The 17,214-nt window shown below is 51.0% G+C and overlaps 2 protein-coding genes across 2 annotated transcripts in view; one reads left to right on the top strand and one right to left on the bottom strand.

The window, feature by feature from the left end:
• Positions 1-5,625: 5,625 nt before the first annotated feature.
• ZNF408 (zinc finger protein 408) lies at positions 5,626-10,315 on the bottom strand. Its single transcript, XM_007946552.1, has 5 exons — positions 10,267-10,315; positions 9,671-9,948; positions 8,654-8,715; positions 7,963-8,222; positions 5,626-7,154 (listed from the first exon to the last, which is right to left on the bottom strand). The coding sequence occupies exons 1-5, from the start codon at positions 10,313-10,315 to the stop codon at positions 5,626-5,628; spliced, it is 2,178 nt and encodes a 725-aa protein (XP_007944743.1).
• Positions 10,316-10,788: 473 nt separating this feature from the next.
• ARHGAP1 (Rho GTPase activating protein 1) overlaps positions 10,789-17,214 on the top strand; it is a 22,261-nt gene continuing 15,835 nt past the window's right edge. The window contains exons 1-3 of the mRNA XM_007946551.1: positions 10,789-10,843; positions 14,401-14,541; positions 14,762-14,857. Coding sequence (XP_007944742.1) covers positions 14,409-14,541; positions 14,762-14,857 — 229 coding nt within the window. The 5' untranslated portion in view covers positions 10,789-10,843; positions 14,401-14,408. The remainder of the gene's footprint in view (positions 10,844-14,400; positions 14,542-14,761; positions 14,858-17,214) is intronic.

Here is a 17,214-nt window from a genome sequence, read left to right as displayed (position 1 = left end):
ACTGATGCCTTTGAGTTCTGGTGCTGGAGAAGAGTACTGAATGTACCATGGATTGCCAGAAGAACGAGCAAATCTGTCTTGGAAAAATACAGCTGGAATACTCCTTGTTGTTGTTGTTGTTGTTAGGTGCTGTCGAGTCGTTTCCGACTCATAGCGACCCCATGCACACCAGAACGAACACTGCCCGATCCCGCACCACCTCCGTGATCCCTACTATACTTGAGCCCATCATCACAAACACTGTGTCAATCCATCTCATTGAAGCAAGAATGGCTAGACTTCCAACTGGTACACCATGCAATACGCAGCCTATACAACTATGAGACCAGAAGAACTAGATGGTGCCCGGCTACCACTGTCAACCACTCAGAAGGGGGTCTATGTAGGAGATCCTAGATAGAGTGGGAGAACAATGTGGAACAAAACTCAAAATCATTTGCTGGGGGTGGGGGGACCAGGTTTGCTGGTCTGATAGAGCCTGGTGGAACCATTGAGACTATGGCCCCTAGCTGCCCTTCAGGTCTGGAATTGAACCCACTCCTGTGGCTTCTAGCCAAACAAAACACAGGCATATGAGCTGAACATTTACACTGAGTAGATACATTCCTCAGAGAGAACAATCATGGGAGAAAGAAGGGCTGCCTATGCACAGGGAGACAGCTCAGGGGGCAGGAGTGCATGGAGGGATGGACACAAGGAAGAGGTAACTATTTGGAGGAAGTGGGAGGGGAGCTGTTGCATTCTGGTAAATTGTAGTCAACATCATGAGACAAAGAGTAGTGAATTGCTATATGGAAAGTGAATTTGCTCTGTAAACTTTCACCCAAATCACAATTAAAAAAAAAAAAAAAAAGCTAGACTTCATTTCTCATACTTTGATCATGTTGTCAAAAGGAGCAATTCCTGGAGGATATGATGCTTGGTAAAGCAGAAGGTTAATGAAAAAGGGAAAGACCCTCAATGAAATGGATTGACACAGTGGCTGCAATGATGGGCTCAAGGATGGCAACAATTATGATGGTGCAGCACTGGGCCGTGTTTCGCTCTGTTGTACATAGGATCACTAAGTCAGAACTGACCCAACAGGACCCAACAACAGCATAACAGCATTTATGTGTGTGTGTGTGTGTGCATGGACATGTATATACGTGTACATATGTACATACATATGTACACACACACACACAGGCATATGTCAGAGATATTGTGGGTTCGGTTCCAGACTACTGCAATAAAGTGAGTCATGTGAATATTCTGGTTTCCCAGTATGTATAAAGCCCAGTATATACCGTGGGCTGTTAAATGTGCAATAGCATGATGAAAAAGTTAGAAATATTCATCAAAATGTGACAGAGACATGAACTAAGCACATGCTGTTGCAAACATGGTACAGACAGACTTGCTCAATGCCAGGTTGCCACAAACTTTCAATTTGTAAAAAATGCCGTATCTGTGAAACGCAGTACAGTGACATGCAGTAAAACGAGGTATGCCTCCGTGTTTGTTGTGTGTGTGTGTATCTTCACACACACACACACACACACAAGAAGCCCTGGTGGCACAATGGTTAAGTGCTCAGCTGCTAACAAAAGCACTGGCAGTTGGAACCTGCCTAGGGATTATGTAGGTGAGAGATCTGGAGACCTGCTTCTGTAAAGATTACAGCCTAGAAAACCCTATTCTGTCACATGGGGTCACCGAGTCAAAAATCGACTCAGCAGCACTTAACACTAACATACTTGTATGTATACAAAATTTCAGTTGAGGCATAATTTATGCTCACAAATCATAAGTGTGTAATTCAAATTTTTATGTATACACCCATGTAACTAACACCCAGATCATGACAAAGAATATTCCCAGCCCCTAAACAGGCTCCTTCATGTTACTGCTCAGTCCCCGCCAAGGTAACTAGTGTTCTTACCACTATTACCATAAGTAAGTTTTGCCTGTATATGAACGTCCTATGAATGGAATCCTACAGTACATACTTGTTGTTTAGCTGTTTTTACTCAGCATGTTTCTGTGCTTCACTTCATGAGCTACTTTTAATTGTATCCATTTTACTTATCCAGTCACCTGCTGATGAACATTTGGATTCATTTCCAGTTTTGAGCTATTGTATGAATATCCTTGTACAAGACTTTTGGTGTATAAAAGCACTTATTTCTGTTAGGTATATGCTCAGGAGTGACGTTTGCTGGGTCATAAAGTAGGTATATGTTTTCCTTGAGTAGCTATGAAAAATAATTTTCCTAGTTTACTGTCCCACCAAAGTTTGAGAGTTCCAGTTGCTTCATATCCTTGTCAACACTAGACTGTCCGTTCATTTAACCATTCTGATGGATGTTTAGACATACCTCACTGTGATTTGAATCTCTATCTCCTGTTGACTAATGATATCAAGCCTACTCATTCATTTTTTGGGGGGTGGAAAGATCTCACATCGCTAATTTATTCAAAAATTAAATATTGAGTGAGAAAGGTAGCAGGGCTCCTGAGAAGTGGAGAAAAGAGACGGCTTCATTCTTCCTGCCTTGAGACAAATGATCTTCAGATGGCCTCCTTTCCCTGATGACCAGCTTGGGTCAGTGCTGAGTCAACCTGGAGAAGGAAAGGAGAGAGGAACGAGTAGTGACAGGGAGAAGGACAAAACACAACACATCTTCTGTTGAGGGTCTGAGGGGGGAGGGAAGCACAGTTCCATGTTAAGTGACAGGAGTATCCCCAGGATGCCTAACAGCACTGGGCAGACTGCCGGCCCATTACCCAAGCTAAAGTAGGAGCCAGAGAAGAACAGGCCTCACACAGACTCCAAGAAACAGAGCCAGAGTTGGCTGGCTGAAAACTAATCTGTTTTTCAGGTTTTGGATGGTATGGTGTTTCTCTCCACAGATTGCCACCATTTCCTGGTCTTCCCTCCTGGCCAGTTCCAGGATTACACTTTACCAAGAAGCTGTTCAGATTGGGTAGACAGCTGTGCTGATGTCAATGGCAAACTGGGAGACGAGGCTGCTTACAACACTGGAATCAAAGGCTGTGAAGAAGCCAGAAAACCACCTAGATTTGAAATTGGTTTTGAAGTCTTGGCGTGTTGCTTATCCTCTCTGAACCTTAGTGTCCTCATTTGCAAAATGGACCTCACAATACCTCGTTTGCAAGACAGCATAAGGAGGAAGCAGCAATGTACGTTCTGCCTGTCTCTCTTACCTCCAGTCCTCCTCAAAGCAATCCAATCAGGCTTTCAACTGCTCTCATTGGCTCTACAGTGACTTCTACGTATTTCAACCCCCTCAAGAGCAACAGATGCCATTGACCTCTTCCTCTTTTGTTGAAACATTCTTCCATTAGCTTCTGTGATCCCAACGTTGCAGGTTTTTCTATTCCGTTGGAAGCTGATCTATGTTAACTCTGAAGGGTTGGGTTACCTCAGTCCTTAGTCCTAGGCCCTCCTCTCTTCTCTCTGTACTTTCCACCACTCCTACAGCTTCAATGACCACTTCCTGGCAAGTACCTCCTGGGACTCTCCATCTAATCCAGACTTTTCTCCACAGGTTTGTAACTATTTCCAACTGCCCACTTGGGATCTCTCCCACAGACACTCCAAACATCCAAAACCAAAGTCGTATTTGTCCCGGATCCTACCCCAATGTTACCTTATTACCCTCTGGTGGCCTAAACCAGAAACCAAGAGTCCAATCTCTCTCCCTCCCTCTCCGAACCTTTTCATTTGTACTTTGCAAGGAACTTACAAAGTAAGTTGCGGGGACGGGAAGGGGGAGGAAGGGTCTACACAGCCCTCTCTCTCCTCCCATGCTCTGCCTCAGTCACTCCACACACAGGGCCTTTGTCCTTACTGTTCCCTCTACCTGGAGTCCAGCTCCTCCCCCAGACAACATCACAGCTCACTCCCTCCGTTATTCAGGTCTCTGCTCAAGTCACCAGAGGTCTTCCCTAACCATCCTGTCAAAGCATGGTCTGCATCGTAACTCCTCCCCTGAACTATTCTAGGGTCGAATGTAAGCTCTGAGAGAGCAAAGACTGTTATCACTGCTGTCTCCCTAGCAACTAGAACAGTGTCTAGCACGTTGGAGGTGCTCAGTAAAGATCTGTTGGATCAATGATCCCATCTCTCTCCACTTCCACTGCTGCTACCCTATTTCATATCACCTCAGCAACCTCCTAATTATTCTCCCACAATTACACCTGCTCTCCCAACCCAGTGATCTCTTCAAACACAAATCTGGCGTCATTGGCCTGCTCAAAACCCTTCAGAGCGCCTCGGCATCTGAGGATGAAGCCCAACTCCTGGCCCAGGGCCTTGCATCACCTGCTTCCTGCTCCCCTCTTCCTCTTCGCTTCAGCCTTGGTCTCAGCTGCTCAGACCCACCAGGCTCTCTTCCCAGGGCCTTTCTCATGCAGTCCCCAACCCCACCTTCCCTGCCTAACACACGTGAGGGGCAGGAGAGGACAGAGGTTAAGTGCTGGCCTGTGTGGGTCTGAATCTCAGCTCCGCCACTGAGTAGATCTGTGACTTTTGTTCCTCATCTCTAACATGATGAGGATTATATAAACTCATGTAAAGCACTGGCCCACAGTAAGGGTTGTTTACTGTCATTATTCCTCAGGGCTGCCTTCCCTGATGCCCCAGACCAAGTTACTGTCCCATTAAACACGTTCACACACCCAGCAACACTCCTCTTTGGACTCTAGTCTAATGATTTCTCCTCCCTGGAGACCATAAAGGACACCATTCTTGTCTGTCTTGTTCTGGTCATGCTCCCAGCACCGTTGCACATCACACGCCCATGGTAGATACAGGACAAATGCTAACTCCTCACTCCTTCCCTGACCAGAGCAGGGCTGCCTTTAAGCCAGGTGCAAACGGGCACAGCTCTGGACCTCACTACCCCCCAAGGGATAGCTCAGCAGAGAACTGTAACTGACTTTCACTGTGCTCAGGTGGTGAGAAAAGCTACCAAAATTACCCAAAGCCTGAATTACAGAGAAGTGACAAGTCACATCTCTCACAGCTGGGAGCTGAGCACAGGCTCAGGCCTTTTAACCCTTGAAAGCTGCTCAAGTTGGTTCCAAAAAGGGCTTGTTCCTTGGGGAGCACGAAGGGTGTGACTAGCCTAGCGCCAGGCACCCAGGCAGGGCAGTGGCCTGCCCACTACCTATCATGAGTACAGGCCAAGTGCCTGTGGTGTTCCTAGGGAAGTTCTACTGGAAGTCAAGAAACATTTTTAATTCAGAAGTCTTACCTTGGTGGCCCTCTACCCTATAAGCCAGTAGCTATCAGGCTGATTCTGACTCACAGTGACCCCATGTGTGCAGAGCAGAGCTGCTCCATAGGGTTTTTAAGGCTGTGACTTTTAGGAAACGGATCGCCAGGCCTTTCTTCTGAGGTGCCTCTGGGTGGGTTCAAACTGTCAACTTTTTCGTTAGTAGCTGAACACTTAAAAGTCTGTGCCACCCAGGGACTCAGGAAGGAAAGTCATTGACCTGCTTCTCATAGCAGAGTCTCATCCCTATTGGGCAACCCAGAGAGAAAGAAAATGCAAACACTTAGCAGCTGGAAAAAGAAGTCTTTATAGAGACTCTGGGGGGCGGGAAGGTGAGCCATCAGGTGCCCGTCTGCACCTCCACCACTTCTGCCCAGGCACTAAAGCCCATGTCCTTATGGATGAGCATCAGGCTGTGGGTGGGGCCTGGCTCCTCCGGCACCACAAAGCACTTGTCCTGGCTCTCGGAAATGGTGACCTCAATGACGTCTCGGGCTGGGGAGGCTGCCTGGTCGCTGGATCCGTCCAGCAGCTCGGACTCAGTCTGCAGCAGCACCACAGCGGGTGCCAAAGCTGCAGAAGGCACAGAGGGGGGGCTGGAGGGAGCCGCAGGCTGGTGGCTGACCTGGTGCCGCCTGAGGCTTTGGGGGAGGCTGTAGCCCATGCCACAGGTGGGGCAGCGGTAGGGCTTGTCTGCCAGGTGGGATTTGAGGTGGCGCCGCAGCTTGGTAGCCAGGGTGTAAGCGCGGCCACACTGGGGGCACACGAAGGGTCTCTCCCCCGAGTGCAGGCGCTCGTGAGCACGCAGCGTGTGTGGGTCTCGGAGGGCCTTCCCACACACGGGGCACAGGTGGGCCTCCCCAGTGTGGGAGATGAGGTGGCGCCGCAGCTCAGGCAGCTGGGGAAAGGCATCTGTGCAGTGCGGACAGCGATAAGGGCGTTCCCCTGTGTGTAGACGCAAGTGCCCGCGCAGGTTGCCCCGCTGACGGAACGCTCGGCCACAGTGTGGGCACAGGAAGGGCTTTTCCCCTGTGTGGAGCCGCATGTGGTTCCGCAGGGAGCCCTGATTGGCCAGAGGCCGCCCACACACAGGGCATGGGCACGGGGCAGGGGCAGCTGGCATCTGGTGGGTTTTGCGATGTAGCCGCAGGGAGGGCCGGCGGGCGAAGGCCTTGCCACACTGGTCACAAGTAAAGGGTCGGGCGCCAGAATGTACCACCTGGTGCTCTTTGAGGTCTCGCCGGGTGCCATAGGCCTTGTCACACTGTGGGCAGGGGAAGGGGCGCACCCCACGGTGGCCCAGCGTATGGGCTTTGAAGCTTTCCTCTGAGCTATAGCTCTTGCCACACTCGGTGCAAAGGAAGGGCTTGTGGCCCATGTGCACGAATGCGTGTTTCTTGAGGTGGCACAGCTGCAGGAACGCCTTGCCACACTCCCCACATGGGTACCGTCGCCCCTGCTTTGAAGCACTGCCTGCCAGACCAGAAGGGCTCCACAAGGGTGCAGGGAGGCCAGGGTCCTGGGGCTCTTTGGCCTGTTGGTCCTTGGGCTCTGAGGTCTTTGCTCTGGATAGGTGTTGATCACTGGGGCTACAGGACTTCTTGGCCACGTAGGCATGGAGCTGGGTGACTTTGCAAGAGGAGAAGGAACTGGTTTCACTGCTCGCTGGGCCCTGCTGTACAGCTGGGCTGCTCTCAGGTTCAGGAGGCATCTGTGTCTGGGGTGGGTCCTCCTCGTCCACACTGCCATCATGAAGCAATAGGCCAAGTGATTGGCTACCCATGGGAAGGTGGTCCTGGGTTTGGGGTTTCAGTCCAGGGCTCACTGTATTCTCTGCCTGGAGACTGGAGTGCCACTGATGACCGAGATCTGTAAGGCAAGAGTAGGGTGCTGGGGTTAGTACAGTTTGGTAGCAGGTGGCAACAGTGGTGTTAGGAGGAAATTACAGGAACATGTGTTTTCTCCTTTCCAACCCCTGAACCTCAGTGGGAGCAATGACACCAATTTCTTCCCTGAAGCACCACCTACACACTCTATCTCTCTGTCCAGTCTCAAGTGCCTTCTTGGAGAGCACTCCTAGAAATCATGGTGCCCCGGTCAGTTGCAATAATCTCTAGCGTAAGGCCATCCTAAAGGTCTGTTCATCTTCCCTCTGGAGGTAGCCATTTAGGATGTAGGTCTTGACCTACCCCCTTGAGCTCATCTGTAAAATCAAGGACAACCCTCACCCAGAAGAAACATAAGAGATGGAACTTTGTACACAGCTTACTCTCTTCATCAAATAACCTTACTCTTCCAGAAACTCTTGCTTAGGAAGATAAAACTTGGAAATAATTTTATTGTTCATTCCAAGGGAAAGAACTATCACTCTTCAATAGAAATTAAATGATAGTTTACACCCCAAGACCCTCTGAACCTCCTGCCTGAAAATTCTAGCAGCCTTGCTGTGTCAACCAAGCCTAAACCATTGTCATGATCAGTACCCAATCCTGCACTGAAAGATCCACTTTACACCAGACTTCAAAATCTCAATAAATGTCCAACATTGCCCTTCCCCTCAGAGAAGCTAGTTAGCCTCTGCTGTGTTCCCTCTCTCCATGTTAAGCCACACCATGAGCTTTGTCTCACCAACAGATTGTGGTGGTGATAACACGAGGAGCCGGCATTTGACACGTACCTGTGCAGGGCTCGGCTGCATCCTCTCCAGGGGAGGCCCATTCCTGCTGCACGGCAGACTCCACTTCTGTTACCACAGCCGTGGCTGCCTCTTCCTCTAGCCTGGGCTGGGTGGGACCTGGGTCCTCAGAGGGAGGCCGGGGCCACAGCACCAGCTCAAAACCTGGCAGCACAACCCGGAACACCTGCAGGTAGAGCCTCTCGTTGATCCGCACTGGGGCCACGTTTCCCTCACTCTCCCGCCTGCCCTGCTGCACCAAACTGCAAAGGAGAGCAAGAGCTAGATGAGGACGCCATCTTCAAGGGGCTTTCCTTGAAAACCTCAGCTCCCAGGCAGTTGGAGTCCTAAAGGACCTCATGCCTTTGGAATACTCACTGTGCAAGCTCATTGGGTGAGGAATTACAGCTTGCTTCATATCCTATCTCAAGCCACAAACCCACTGCTGTTGAGTCACTGCTGACTTGCAGCAACCCTACAGGACAGAGCAGAACTGACCCACAGGTTTCCAAGGCTGTAACTCATTAGAGAAGCAGACTGCCACATATTTCTGCCATGGAGCAGCTGGTAGGTTCAAACCACTGACCTTCTGGTTAGTAGCCAAGCCTTTAACCACCATGCTACCAAGCCTCCTGAAGCCATAACAGAAAGCATCAAAGGAACAATCTTCTCTACATAGTCTCCTGTAGCTTACCTGGTCCAGCCTGAACTCTGCTCACAGGCACAGACATCTCGCCATGGGCTGAGTGACAGGTCCTGAAATAAACCAGTAAGAGTCCTTCTCAAATGTGTTCAAGGGGCCCAAGGTGGGAAAACAAAACTGGATGGAACTTCTTCTGGGACAGATCCAAGAAGAAGCTTGTGGAAGATCAGTGGCCTATGATTCTGCCTCTACAAGACTGCATTATCCAATGCCTCACTAGTAAAGACCAAAAACTGTGCCCTCATCACCTTCCTAAGGGAGAATTACTAAATGAAACACGTTCTTGCCTGCCAGTGCATACTAAACAAAAGGGGAACATCAACTTTTTTCAGTACTTGTCATATAACAATACCTTTTACTGAATTGTTTCATCTGTTGTCAGTTGCTGTCCAGACACTTCTGACTCACAGTAATGCCATGTGACAGAGCAGAACTGTACCATAGGGTATTCTAGGCTGTAATCTGTATAGGAGCTGCTCTCCATGTCTTATTCCCAAAGAGCTACTGGGTGGCTTCGAATCCAAGGCTGTAAATCATTACGGAAGTAAACTACCACATAGTTCTGCCATGGAGCAGCTGGTGGGTTAGAACCACCAACCTTTTGGTTAGCAGCCAAGTCCTAAACCATTTAACTGTTTGAGCCACCAGGGCTCCTGTATCTGATCTAGTCATTATGTTCCTTTATTTCACAGATGAGTTAAAGGTGGCATATAATTTAACAAGTCAGGATGCGACAAGACAAGACTGGTATCTCTGACCCAAGCCTTTTTAGTTTCAAAACCTTTTGACTATTGTCATCGCTAATAGTATGCTAATGTACTTTCTGCACCTCCATTCTTTTAACTATTGCAAACGATGGGGAGACACCACCCTGGAGAAAAGGAACAAAACCGTCTCTGTCTTGCAGGAAATACCCTGCCTCATCCAACAACCTGGAGGGCTGTCCGGAAATGTCCTAACGTCCCCAAGTTTTCCATCACAGCGAGGAGGCGCCCTATCCCTCAGTACCTCCTCCTGCCGGGTTTCCACTTCCTCGCCCTTCTCCTCGGAGACAAAGTTTTCTTCCAGTGGCCCCCACTGCAGTCCCTGCTGCAGGGGCTCCCCGACACACCAGATTCCCAGGCGCTGCTCTTTGGCAAGTGAGGGGCCAAGGGCCAAACCCTGGGGGAGGTTCTTTAGAGCGAGTATGGCGCGGGCCGACTCCGGTGGGAAGTCCTTGAGACTCTGAGCGCAGCCTTCTCCGGAAGGGGTCCATGCTGAGTGTGGGCTCGGGCGCGGCTCGGGGGCTGCAGGCACATGGGAAGACTGTAAGGGGGCGGCCGACGGTGAGGGAATGGTTCAAGATGGAGGGGACAAGAAAAGGTGCAGGAGGCAGCCGCAGGTCCAGCTAGGCCTCAGGAGACTCAAGTATCTGTGTGCTCTAAGGGAGCCTTTCAAGGATCGGAAAGATTTCGGGGGCTCTTAAAAGGCCCCCATTGACTCTGAGGGCGTCGGAGAAGGATCCTGGGCTCAGAAGGAGCATAGACGGGGAGAGGGAGTTCACTAGAGAACGTTAGGTCCATCCCGTCCAAAGCTGAAGGCCGCATACACTGCAGGTCACTCACCAAGCGGCGATCTCTTTCCTTCCAGGTGTAGCTCCTCTGCCTCCTCCATCCCGGGTCAGACACCCTCATGCCACCGGAAGTGAGCGTTGTCTCCTCAGCTCCTCCCGGAAACAGTCATTGATTTCCAAATTACTTCTAAGGAAAGACGTCTACGAGTCGGGCCTCATTTGTGCACAGGACCGGAAGTTTGAGAGTACTTATGAAAAAGTACTGTCAAAACTCTGTCCGAGGACAATACGAATGTTAAGTTTCCGGAGATACGCCTGAGATTCGGGTATCAGGGAAATCGGAACTAATGTTTTCAACCATCTCCTGTTGGGAAGGAGAAGACTCGGACAGTTATGCTGAAGTCCCCGAGGCGGGCACTTAAGCAGCAGCCACCTTCAGGAAGTGGGCGGGGATCCTGAACAGACCAGCTTGGACCGGGCAACGGGCCGGAAGTGGATTGGAGGTGTGGCGGAAGTGGTTGGGGACTGTGGCTTGTAGAGACTGGGAGGGGGCGGTTCCCGTTTCACGGCGGAGCCGGATGTTTGCTGAGCTTTGACAGGCGTGGCAGAGTGAGCAGTGCCTGAGCGCGGTGAGCTGCAGGGCGCGGGGGTCTCCTCGGGTGGGGTTGGGGGAAGGGAGGAGTCTAGCCGGGGTCGTCTAAAGGGATGGGATCCCAATGGGGAGGACCCCAGTAATCTGAGGAGAGGATTTGAAGGGGAAGGTTAGCCTGGCCTTCCCACTGCCCCACTTCGGGGTCTGCAGTGAAAGGACTTCTCTCCCTTCACTTTCTTGTGCCATTCCCGGGCCAGATCGCTGTCCTCGAGCAACCTGTGGGAGGGGGGAAGTCTCCCTGGTCCAATCTAACGAAGCACCAAGAAGAGTAATGGGGGAATTTTTCCACCATGCCAGTTATTAGGCTACACTTTCATGTCAATTTCTTAATCTGTGAAATGGGATAATTATACCCAATCCGGGATTTGTGAGGCAAGAAGCTCTATGCAAACGCGACTGTAGTTGTATTGTGGTGGGATTCGGGTTTTTGCAGTTCTCGAGCTGCCACTCTTTCTCCTTGAGGCTCTGAGCATTCTCCGGAAGGGCTGCATGCTGAGCGTGGGCTCCAGTGCGGTTCCATTGCCTGAGAATAACCACATCAGGTTGCTATCCCTGTTCTGAGCGGAAGTGAAAATAAAGCGAGAGGCTTTAGTCTGCCCTTTTGTCCCTCAGGTTTTCTCTCTGACCCTTGAGAACCACATCAGTGAGGTACTTAGAGAATTGTTGAGAGGTTGACCTTTTTACCAGAAGACAGCCTCAGACTCACAGGGATTAAAATCCTAACACTCTGGCTGTATGACCCTAAGCAATGTACTTATTTTTTTTGGTCCTCACTTTCCTCAAACTGTAAAGTGGGTTTAATAATACTTGCTTGGCTGTGTTGTTGTGAAGGGAGAGATTTGTCTATTTCCTGGTGCCTTGTAGGCCCTCAGCAAATGTTTGATCCGTTTTCTACTTAAGAGATGAGTTGATTTAGTCATTCAACAGGTATTGTTGACCCTTAACTGTGTCCTAGACATTATTTTCAGTAGGTCAGAGGTTCTTAAATAGGAGTTCTCAAAGGGTCTGTAAAGCCCATAAAATTGCACGACAGATTTCATACATGTGTTGATTTTTCTTAGGGTAAAGGTCCACACATTTCATCAGAGAGGTCCAGGACTTCTCGAAATTAAACTTGGGGTTCTCAGATTTTTGTGAAGGTAGGTGGTTTACCTGCTGAAAAGGGAAACATTTGTCTCAGAATAGAGAAGATTTTCCACAGATTGGAGCAGTGTTTTATGGGTGGCTGGGGTCTTAAACCAGCCAGAATAATTCACTTCCATCACCTTTTTCCCTCACTCACCAATGAATGAGCTCAGAGAGGACAGCAGCTGTGGGTTGAAGGGTGGTGAAAGAAGCCAGTCTGGCAGGGAGGTGGAACAACCCTGATTAGCCATGCTGGAAGAGGAGGTTGGTTATGGTGGGGGTGGGGGGAATCGGAACGGATAGAATACAGGAGGGAATGCTGGAAAAGAGGTGGAGTTCAAATTCAGCTCCCTTTTAGAGAGTGTCCCTGTCCCTCTCTCACACATACCTCAGCTCCCAGCTGTTCCTCTAATCCTGTTGTTCACTTTAGCACAAGCATTTTAGAACAGTGGAGAATTGTATTTCTGGGAGGAGCCTTGGCTTTTATAGATGAGGAAATTGAGACCCAGATAGGAGAAGGGCTTGCAACGCAGTGGCTTAGGCAGGACTCTTAAGTCAGTTCTCTATATTTCATCCCATGCTTTTTCCTTCACATCGGTCGCCTACTATGTGCCGAAAGGTTCCTCTGGGAAGGCTGGTGGGAGGGCTGAAGGAGCACCCAGTACCGGAGCAGTGACAGAACAGAGGGGTGGGGAGTGGCTCAGATCTGGAGGGGTTGCTTTGAGCTGGATTCTCACCCTGCTGCCTAGCTGGGGGCCCTTTCCAGGGAGCAGACTCACAGTCTCCTGGTTGAATAAGGGGAGGAGGGTGTAGGTAGATCAGGGGTGAATTCCTCAAGGCTGAGGACTGCCTGCATTAGAAGGTTGAAGGAGAGTGGGCAGCTGGGTTTCAGGGGTGAGGGGCACAACAGTACTCACCAAGAGAAAAATACATCCCAACCGTGAGCGAGTCATCTTTCTCTGTGTTTTGGGGCAGGGATTTATATCTAAGGGGTAAGCAGGGGAAGATGAGAGAGCAGTGGATAAGGTCAGGGAAGAGGAGGAGAAAATGGTTTTCTCTTGGTTTTGGCTTGAGTGCCTGAAACAGCTTTTCCCGCTGACTCAATGTGGTTGCCCTGGTAACAGGGCAGTTGTTGCTAGGCACGGGAATTCGGTTTGGTTTGCCATCCAAAATCCTTGGCTATGATGCGTGTAGGAAGTTATCATGTTGCCTCAGAGCCCTGAGGTGTTCAGGCTCTGGATCTCAGATGGCAGTTCTCTCTCCCTCTTCTCCCTACCCGCCCCTGGCTCTTGTCTGTACTCCTTATCTGTCCTGCTGATTCTCTGACCATATATGTCCCTTTTTGGGCTCCAAGAATGCAGTCGGGCTTGGAGCAGCCTCTTGTCTGAGGCTGGACTGAGTGGGTTGAATTGAGACTCCCCTCCCTCACCCATGTGGTGCACTTGTGGTTGGAGAGGGATTTGCTTCCCATTAGGGCTGAGAGCAGAAGGTGCCTGCTTGGCTGCATGTACCACATCCTTACGGCCATGACCAGATCTCAGACTCAGGGAAACCCAGTCTCATTGTCCACTTCTCCCTTCCTGCCAGCTGTCTGTTCCTCACCTCCCAGGCCTCAGCACTCCATGTCATAAGTTTCGCCCTTTCCCACTTGTGCCCTCCAACCCTTGGAGCACTCTACTGACCTTTCCCACCTTGAAACTAGTGTCAGCTGTGGGCTTGGGAGCCCCTAGGAACCTACAGATTGTCTGCTCTGTGATTGGCAGGCCAACTCCACTCCTTTGCTGCTGGTCCTTGTTCTGAGGCAAGCCTCTATTCCGGGCTTCTGAGCCATGACCTTTTTTTCTGCAACCCTGTAACTTCTGGCCACTTCCCCTGCTCCAGAGCAGGGGTGAGGGATAGAGCAACCAGAGACACAGGTGAATTGTTTCAGACATAGGGTCTGTGTCCCTTGGATTCTTGTAGTATCTCTATCCTTGTAGCTGCAGGGTCCTGAGAAGTTTCTGGGTTCCAGGGCCCCTAAGGAGAGGGATGTGAACCTCCAGCCTCTGCAGCTGGGAGCACATGGCTGAGCCAGTTGTGTGGTGGTCAGTACAGGGCCTGGCATGGCTGTTCTCTGCAGCTGGGGGACCTGAGGGAGGTGCTGAGCGGTGCCACCCTCTGCCCCAGCTGCATTTTCTGGCAACATGCCTGAACTGTGGAGCCAGGAAAACCGAGAGCTGCACGGAGCTGTTGGCATGGATGAGAAGTGTTGAACATGGGACAGGAAAGGATGAGGGCAGGAGGGTTTGAAATGGGGAGGCTTGCTGTCGAAGTTACAGGAGGTAGAAAGATGACAGTGACCTGCCACATCCCCCGCTTTCTCCTTCAGTTTTCTCTTCAGGTACTGTGGACTGAGGCAGTGGGGGTCAGGCTTGGCCATGGACCCCCTCTCAGAGCTGCAGGATGACATGACCTTAGATGACAGCAGCCAGGCTCTGAACCAGCTGAAGCTGGCCTCCATTGATGAGAAGAACTGGCCCTCAGATGAAATGCCAGACTTTCCCAAGTCAGGTGGGTGCTGCCAGATCTTAGGTAGCCCTAAGAGGGGAGACCCTTTCTTGCTAAAGGGAGACCTTGGGAGGGCGAGATGGAGGCAAGCAGTGCAGCCTCATGGTGGGGGTGGGGCAGGATCAGAAGTCTTTCTGGGGGGCTGCCATGCCAAAGAGCATGAGTTTTGGTGAGCACTGCATCAGCCCTCTGGGCTGACCCCTTACTTGGCTGTGTTCCTCAGATGATTCCAAGTGCAGCTCCCCGGAACCTGTCACACACCTGAAGTGGGATGACCCTTACTACGACATCGCCCGGCACCAGATTGTGGAGGTGGCAGGTGAGCACAGCCAGCATTGCACCTTTTTTCTCACAGGAAAAGCCAGCTTGTCACGCCACAGGGAAGGGGACTGGGGGAGAGGGCAGGTGCCCACCCTGTAGTCTGACCCCTGGCCCTGGAGCTCCTGAGCACAGGTGCCATTCTTTAAAATCACAGACTTATGATTGCCATTCGGTACAGTCACCTGTAACTGCATCCTGACCTCTGACTCTATTGTCTCATGGTGGCTGAAATGTGGGAGGCAGTGTGGCCTGTTGTTGTTGTTGTTTGCCGTTGAGTCACCCCGACTCATAGCGACCCCTCCTTGGGCTTCTGAGGCAGTATCACTACGGAAGTAGGATTGCCCAACCTTCCTTCCGAGGAGTGGCTGGTGGGTTTGAACTGCCAGCCTTCTGGTGAGCAGTCAAGTTCCTTAGGCACTATGCTACCAGAGCTCCTGCAGTGTGGCCTAGTGACTGAGAAGTCAGAAAGCCCTGGGTTTGATTTCAGCTCTGCTGCTGGGACCACATGGCTGGGCCTGCTGGGCCAGCTAGGCAGTTGTCAGGGCCTGGCATGGCTCTGCTCTGTAGCAGGAGGACCTGAGGGAGGACATGAACTCATCTCTTCCTCATGGAGTCGCTAGGAGGATTACAGTAGTGATGTGTGTTAGAGTCTGACATCATTGTGGCCTGCAAGGTCACATCACAAGGCAGAGCTGGGGAGGCTGGGCCCCACCCCCCTGGGTGCCCTCTCTGCCTCCTGTGAGCAGAGCTACAACATGCTTCTATTTCTCCAGGGTGCGATGAGCCTGAGGGGGCCCAGCCAGGTAGGTGTTAGCCCTGGCTCTTTGTGATTGGCCACTGGACTCTGGGCTGCTGCCTTGGGGCCTATTGATCAAAGAAGGGTTCTCGGTGGAGGCCAGAGGGGACCAGATTAATTGCAGCAGGGAGCTGGTGGTGCCTGGGAGCTGGAAAGAGGAGAGAAATTGGTATGACAGGGTGGGGGCTATGTGGGGACACACCCAAAGTCCAAAGGGAAGGAAGCTCCAGGGGACAAAAGGGCCTTTTCCCTGCCCCACCTTGTAACTGGGCCTGGCTGTGTGTAGTGTCCTGCTGCTAGCCCCTCAAGGCTGAATACAGAATGCTAGTTGAGGGATGCTCTGGGTGTCCTGCTTGATGAGACCATGGTGACGTCCTAGGAAGCTGCTTCCTGGCACTAGAAGCGGGAGAATGAGCCCCTGCCAGAGAAAAGGATTGCCCCCAGCTCTGCTGCAGCCTGTTTCCCTGGCTAGCAGTGGCTGTCATGCTCCATGGTCAAATTTGGCTGAGTCCAAGTGGGCTCTTTCCAGTGTGGTCCTGGTAAATGTTTAACAACTGGCTCTCAGAAATGGGGTGGGGGGAGGCCACTGTTGTGGCATTTACCAGTTTCTACCATGGCCCATTTCACGCTACCAATGTGATGTCAGCCAGCTTGCAAAATTCCTGACAGTTTAATAATTGGCTTCTGCAAGCATGACTCGGTCAGCCCCAGCCCCACCTCCATCTCCTTGCCTTGGCCTGCTAGGTTGTGGGCGTGGGCAGGCAGCTGGTCTGGCAGTTCCCAGAATGCCAGCGGGGAGAAGCTACCCTGGGAGAGCTCCTGATTGGTATCTGGGGAATGCAGACACCTCCTCTCAGGCAACTTGTCTTTTTCCTGGTGTTTTCCACAAATATTGTACTTCCCTCCTCCTTGGGACCTCCCCCAGGGCTCTGGAGGAAGGGGAATTCCAGGCCTTTTTACTGCCTGCTGGTGAATGTCTGGGCACCTGAGGACTTGCGCAGTGAGAACCTGCTCCAGGAAGTGGAGGGCAGGAGCTAGACCCTAGAATTGCTACTCTCCTTCCTCATCTGTGTAGAAGTCTTGCCATTCAAATCCTGGGTGATCCCCACGTCCACTGCCATCCTGGCTTCATTAAGCATGCATTTATAGAACATCTACCCTGGAATAAGTCCTGTAGGCAGGGGTTTAGTGAGGGATTCCGTCAGGCAAAACACATGTTCCCTCCTTCAAGGAGCTTGTAGTCTAGTAAAATGGTTCCTAAGACTGGTCATAGTCCCCTTTGAGAACCTGAGAAGTTTGGACCTTATCTCCTAGAAAAAAAATTTACATGTAATTGTAATATTTTTCGTATAACATTATGGAATTGAGAGGCCCTCTGAAGCCCGTTTGATGGAGCTGTGGTGGAGAACCCAAAGTTTCTCATTTACAAGCGACTTTGGTCAGCTGAGGAGCCCTGGTGGCACAGTAGTTAAGCACTGGGCTGCTAACTAAAGGTTGACGTGTTTGTACCCACCAGTGGCTCCATAAGAGAAAGATGTGGCAGTCTGCTTTTTTTTTTT

The sequence above is a fragment of the Orycteropus afer genome, unplaced genomic scaffold (assembly GCF_000298275.1).
Source record: "Orycteropus afer afer isolate SDZICR_OR568_19922 unplaced genomic scaffold, OryAfe1.0 scaffold00165, whole genome shotgun sequence".
Lineage (NCBI taxonomy): Eukaryota > Metazoa > Chordata > Mammalia > Tubulidentata > Orycteropodidae > Orycteropus > Orycteropus afer.
This window is presented reverse-complemented; position numbering and strand designations above follow the sequence as displayed.